This window comes from Oncorhynchus keta, chromosome 35 (genome assembly GCF_023373465.1).
Source record: "Oncorhynchus keta strain PuntledgeMale-10-30-2019 chromosome 35, Oket_V2, whole genome shotgun sequence".
Lineage (NCBI taxonomy): Eukaryota > Metazoa > Chordata > Actinopteri > Salmoniformes > Salmonidae > Oncorhynchus > Oncorhynchus keta.
This window is the reverse complement of record NC_068455.1, coordinates 77,158,033-77,164,265: the sequence shown is the minus strand read 5'-3', so window position 1 is coordinate 77,164,265 and position 6,233 is coordinate 77,158,033. Positions and strand designations below refer to the sequence as shown.

The 6,233-nt window shown below is 38.1% G+C and overlaps 1 protein-coding gene across 4 annotated transcripts in view; it reads left to right on the top strand.

The window, feature by feature from the left end:
* Window positions 1-2,489, top strand: part of LOC127916271 (uncharacterized) — a 65,153-nt gene extending 62,664 nt beyond the window's left edge. For all 4 annotated transcript variants that reach the window (XM_052497807.1, XM_052497805.1, XM_052497806.1 and 1 more), the window contains 2 exons: window positions 545-627; window positions 1,162-2,489. In XM_052497807.1, the coding sequence (XP_052353767.1) occupies window positions 545-627; window positions 1,162-1,612 (534 nt within the window). In that variant the 3' untranslated portion in view covers window positions 1,613-2,489. The remainder of the gene's footprint in view (window positions 1-544; window positions 628-1,161) is intronic.
* The last annotated feature ends 3,744 nt before the right edge of the window (window positions 2,490-6,233 follow it).

Below are 6,233 nucleotides of genomic sequence, written 5' to 3'. Positions count from 1 at the left end.
TCTTCTGATTCCCTGTCTCTTCTGATTCCCTGGCTCTTCTGATTCTCTGTCTCTTCTGAATCTCTGTCTCTTCTGATTCCCTGTCTCTTCTGAATCTCTGTCTCTTCTGATTCCCTGTCTCTTCTGATTCCCTGTCTCTTCTGATTCCCTGTCTCTTCTGATTCCCTGTCTCTTCTGATTCCCTGTCTCTGCTGATTCTCTGTCTCTTCTGATTCCCTGTCTCTTCTGATTCTCTGTCTCTTCTGATTCCCTGTCTCTTCTGATTCCCTGTCTCTTCTGATTCCCTGTCTCTTCTGATTCCCTGTCTCTTCTGATTCCCTGTCTCTTCTGATTCCCTGTCTCTTCTGATTCCCTGTCTCTTCTGATTCGCTGGGTTTTCTGATTCGCTGGGTTTTCTGATTCGCTGGGTTTTCTGATTCGCTGGGTTTTCTGATTCGCTGGGTTTTCTGATTCGCTGGGTCATGTTCCATTGAGGCTCAAAGTCAGAATGTCTCCTTCTAGAGAGAATAAAAAGATTCTATGGTACTCCGATATCCTTTTACAGGTGGTGTTTCTCCCTAAACCGATGGAAGTAGTGGTTCCAGCCCCCTCATTGGCTACCAGCTTCCCCTGTAAGCAGTGTGGAAAGTGAGTTTGACCAATGAGACTGAAGAATCAACATCAATGTACATCTCATCTTTACACAAGTCAGCAGGCACAACTTTGAACTCTCTAATCCATCTATCAATCTCTCCATCTATCCATCTATCCATCTATCTCTCTCTCTCTCTCCAATCTCTCTTCTCTCTCCAATCTCTCTTCTCTCTTTCTCTCTCTCTTTATTCTCTCTCCCTCTCTCTTTCTCCCTCTCTCTTCTTCTTTCAATTTCAATTCAATTCAAGGGCTTTATTGGCATGGGAAACATGTGTTAACATTGCCAAAGCAAGTGAGGTAGACAACATACAAAGTGAATATATAAAGAGAAAAACAACAAAAATTAACAGTAAACATTACACATACAGAAGTTCAAAACAGTAAAGACATTACAAATGTCATATTATATATATATATACAATGTACAAATAGTTAAAGGACACAAGATAAAATGAATAAGCATAAATATGGGTTGTATTTACAATGGTGTTTGTTCTTCACTGGTTGCCCTTTTCTCTCTCTCCATAGGATGTTCTACAAGATAAAGAGTCGTAATGCCCATATGAAGATCCATCGGCAGCAGCAGGACGACTGGAGACACCCAGGCCTCAGCCTCAACCCAGCCCAGAACCTCACTTCCAACCTGGGCACCAATCTACCCCATTGCCAGGCTTCAGGTCGGGCCTTTCTCCCAGGCCCCATCAACAACAACAGCATTCACCATATTGGTGGTGCTCACACCATCATCAGCGACATCAGCGTTCCGAACACCAATACCGTAACCAATAGCAACAGTGTCACTGTCAATGACTCCACCTCTAATCAGAGGGGACCCGCTCCCCTCCTCTCTCTCCACCACTCGTGGGACTCGTTTCAGGTGAACTCTGACCCTGCGGCGGTATTCTTCTGTGACCCGGAAGTGAAAGCTGTGCTCGGAGTCATGGGGGGAGGGGTGAAAGGTCAAATCTTGTGGAATTAGCATCGGAGATATTGTATATAATGATGAGATGGTCTTGTCTCAGCCCTAACAATGGGAGTCATTGTCGAGAAGACAGAAAGGCAGGCAAGAGGAGGCGAGATGAGATGGGAATATTCTAGCCAATGAGAAGGCAGATACGATCAGGTGGGAATATTCTAGCCAATGAGAGGACAGATACAACTGTGAACAATAGACACAACTCCAATATAAACGTTTTTCTTAAAGTTGCCGAGATGTCTCGTGCATCCACTTTTATATCAGTACCTTCGTAACAACCTAAACATTACGGAACTTCTATTCGATCAAATAAGCCTTACTTAACAAATTAACAACACTATCTCATAAACCTTGATACAAAAAAAATCCCCATTTTGGTCTGCTTATCGCTATATTCTCTCTGTCAGATTTTGACGGGAGTGGAGCCTCTCACTTAGCCTCTTCCTCTCTGGTAGTATTCTAGAATCAGAACAGACAGAAATAATTCACTTCCTCTCTGCTAGTATTCTAGAATCAGAACAGACAGACATAATTCACTTCCTCTCTGGTAGTATTCTAGAATCAGAACAGACAGACATAATTCACTTCCTCTCTGGTAGTATTCTAGAATCAGAACAGACAGACATAATTCACTTCCTCTCTGGTAGTATTCTAGAATCAGAACAGACAGACATAATTCACTTCCTCTCTGGTAGTATTCTAGAATCAGAACAGACAGACGACAGACATAATTCACTTCCTTTATGTACTGCTTGGTTTTGGTACGGTCAAAGACGTAATAAAGAGTTTTTGTACATTTGTACAGTTTTTGTATTTGTATTTAAATACTTTGAGTTGCTTTGCGTTTCATAAAAAAATACATAAAAAATAATAATATATATATATGTGTTTTTGTATCTTACTCCATTTTCCTCACACACATACACACATGAACACACTCAACCGTCAGAGCGTAGATATTGACATAGATGGACTAATGTTGACAAGGGGGTGCACATTCTGTCTCTACTGCTCTCTAAGTGGCCATGGACCTCCACGATGTTGTGTAAGTTTCAGTTGATGGTTAACTGTAGGTGAGTACCCAAATTGCTCCCTATCTCCTACGTACTACATCACTTCTGACCAGGGCCCATAGGAAAATAGGGTGTGATTTGAGACCAGGCTGTGTGTTTGTGTCTCTAGACTCTTTTCTGTAGCCAGGTTGCCAGGTGCTGGGGTCAACTGTGACGTCACAGGGTTCTAGAATGAAGAGGGTTCTGGGAAGGAATATAGGGAGGCGATGAGTGTTCTAGAAGAGTTTTAGTCGTAAACAACAAAAATGAACAATCATCATAGTCACTCAGCGTACAGACTCCTCTTAATAAGCCAATCAATACCCACCTGGGAAGATAGTCAGGCCTATCAGCATAGAGTAATCCCTCCTATCAACCTCAAGACCCGCCCCATTCCAACTCGATAAGAGAGTAAGGTGACTCTAAAGCCAGTCTTGTGACTTTAAAGCCAGTCTGGTGACTCTAAAGCCAGTTTGGTGACTCTAAAGCCAGTCTTGTGACTCTAAAGCCAGTCTTGTGACTCTAAAGCCAGTCTGGTGACTCTAAAGCCAGTCTGGTGACTCTAAAGCCAGTCTTGTGACTTTAAAGCCAGTCTTGTGACTCTAAAGCCAGTCTGGTGACTCTAAAGCCAGTCTGGTGACTCTAAAGCCAGTCTGGTGACTCTAAAGCCAGTCTTGTGACTCTAAAGCCAGTCTGGTGACTCTAAAGCCAGTCTGGTGACTCTAAAGCCAGTCTTGTGACTCTAAAGCCAGTCTTGTGACTCTAAAGCCAGTCTTGTGACTCTAAAGCCAGTCTGGTGACTCTAAAGCCAGTCTTGTGACTCTAAAGCCAGTCTGGTGACTCTAAAGCCAGTCTGGTGACTCTAAAGCCAGTCTGGTGACTCTAAAGCCAGTCTGGTGACTCTAAAGCCAGTCTGGTGACTCTAAAGCCAGTCTGGTGACTCTAAAGCCAGTCTTGTGACTCTAAAGCCAGTCTGGTGGAAATTAGTTGATTATTAGTTTGTGGTGGTGTAAGACATATGAAAACATAAAGCCAAGTTGCTTTGTGTAATTCTAGCCTTTAAGATTACATACAAATAGTCCTTGGTCTGTGTGTACGAGGTGATCGAAGGTTAGTTGTTATGATCAGTTTATGGTTAGTTGTTTTAGTCAGTTTTAATATTTAGTCATTACGGTCAGTTGTTATGGTTAGTTGTTATGGTTAGTTGTTATAGTCAGTTATGGTTAGTTGTTATAGTCAGTTATGGTTAGTTGTTATGGTTAGTTGTTATAGTCAGTTATGGTTAGTTGTTATAGTCAGTTATGGTTAGTTGTTATAGTCAGTTATGGTTAGTTGTTATAGTCAGTTATGGTTAGTTGTTATGGTTAGTTGTTATAGTCAGTTATGGTTAGTTGTTATGATCAGTTATGGTTAGTTGTTATGGTTAGTTGTTATAGTCAGTTATGGTTAGTTGTTATGGTTAGTTGTTATAGTCAGTTATGTTTAGTTGTTATAGTCAGTTATGGTTAGTTGTTATAGTCAGTTTATGGTTAGTTGTTATGGTTAGTTGTTATGGTTAGTTGTTATGGTCAGTTGTTATGGTTAGTTGTTATGACCAGTTTATGGTTAGTTGTTATAGTCAGTTATGGTTAGTTGTTATAGTCAGTTGTTATGGTTAGTTGTTATAGTCAGTTGTTATGGTTAGTTGTTATAGTCAGTTGTTATGGTTAGTTGTTATAGTCAGTTGTTATGGTTAGTTGTTATGATCAGTTTATGGTTAGTTGTTATAGTCAGTTGTTATGGTTAGTTGTTATAGTCAGTTGTTATGGTTAGTTGTTATGATCAGTTTATGGTTAGTTGTTATGGTCAGTTGTTATGGTTAGTTGTTATGACCAGTTTATGGTTAGTTGTTATAGTCAGTTGTTATGGTTAGTTGTTATGATCAGTTTATGGTTAGTTGTTATAGTCAGTTATGGTTAGTTGTTATAGTCAGTTATTATGGTTAGTTGTTATAGTCAGTTGTTATGGTTAGTTGTTATAGTCAGTTATGGTTAGTTGTTATAGTCAGTTGTTATGGTTAGTTGTTATGATCAGTTTATGGTTAGTTGTTATAGTCAGTTGTTATGACCAGTTTATGGTTAGTTGTTAAAGTCAGTTGTTATGGTTAGCTGTTGAAGTCAGTTGTTATGGTTAGTTGTTATAGTCAGTTTATGGTTAGTTGTTATGATCAGTTTATGGTTAGTTGTTATGACCAGTTTATAGTTAGTTGTTATAGTCAGTTATGGTTAGTTGTTATGGTTAGTTGTTATGGTTAGTTGTTATGGTTAGTTGTTATGGTTCATTGTTATGGTTAGTTGTTATGGTTAGTTGTTATGGTTAGTTGTTATAGTCAGTTTATGGTTAGTTGTTATGGTTAGTTGTTATGGTTAGTTGTTATGGTTAGTTGTTATAGTCAGTTTATGGTTAGTTGTTATAGTCAGTTTATGGTTAGTTGTTATGGTTAGTTGTTATGGTTAGTTGTTATGGTTAGTTGTTATAGTCAGTTTATGGTTAGTTGTTATGATCAGTTTATGGTTAGTTGTTATGACCAGTTTATAGTTAGTTGTTATAGTCAGTTATGGTTAGTTGTTATGGTTAGTTGTTATGGTTAGTTGTTATGGTTCATTGTTATGGTTAGTTGTTATGGTTAGTTGTTATGGTTAGTTGTTATAGTCAGTTTATGGTTAGTTGTTATGGTTAGTTGTTATGGTTAGTTGTTATGGTTAGTTGTTATAGTCAGTTTATGGTTAGTTGTTATAGTCAGTTTATGGTTAGTTGTTATGGTTAGTTGTTATGGTTAGTTGTTATGGTTAGTTGTTATAGTCAGTTTATGGTTAGTTGTTATAGTCAGTTTATGGTTAGTTGTTATGGTTAGTTGTTATGGTTAGTTGTTATGGTTAGTTGTCATGGTTAGTTGTTATAGTCAGTTCATGGTTAGTTGTTATTGTCAGTTTATGGTTAGTTGTTATGGTTAGTTGTTATGGTTAGTTGTTATAGTCAGTTATGGTTAGTTGTTATAGTCAGTTTATGGTTAGTTGTTATGGTTAGTTGTTATGACCAGTTTATGGTTAGTTGTTATGGTTAGTTGTTATGGTTAGTTGTTATAGTCAGTTATGGTTAGTTGTTATAGTCAGTTTATGGTTAGTTGTTATGGTTAGTTGTTATAGTCAGTTATGGTTAGTTGTTATAGTCAGTTTATGGTTAGTTGTTATGGTTAGTTGTTATAGTCAGTTATGGTTAGTTGTTATAGTCAGTTTATGGTTAGTTGTTATGGTTAGTTGTTATAGTCAGTTATGGTTAGTTGTTATAGTCAGTTTATGGTTAGTTGTTATGGTTAGCTGTTATAGTCAGTTTATGGTTAGTTGTTATGGTTAGCTGATATAGTCAGTTGTTATGGTTAGTTGTTATAGTCAGTTGTTATGGTTAGTTGTTATAGTCAGTTGTTATGGTTAGTTGTTATGATCAGTTTATGGTTAGTTGTTATAGTCAGTTGTTATGGTTAGTTGTTATAGTCAGTTGTTATGGTTAGTTGTTATGATCAGTTTATGGTTAGT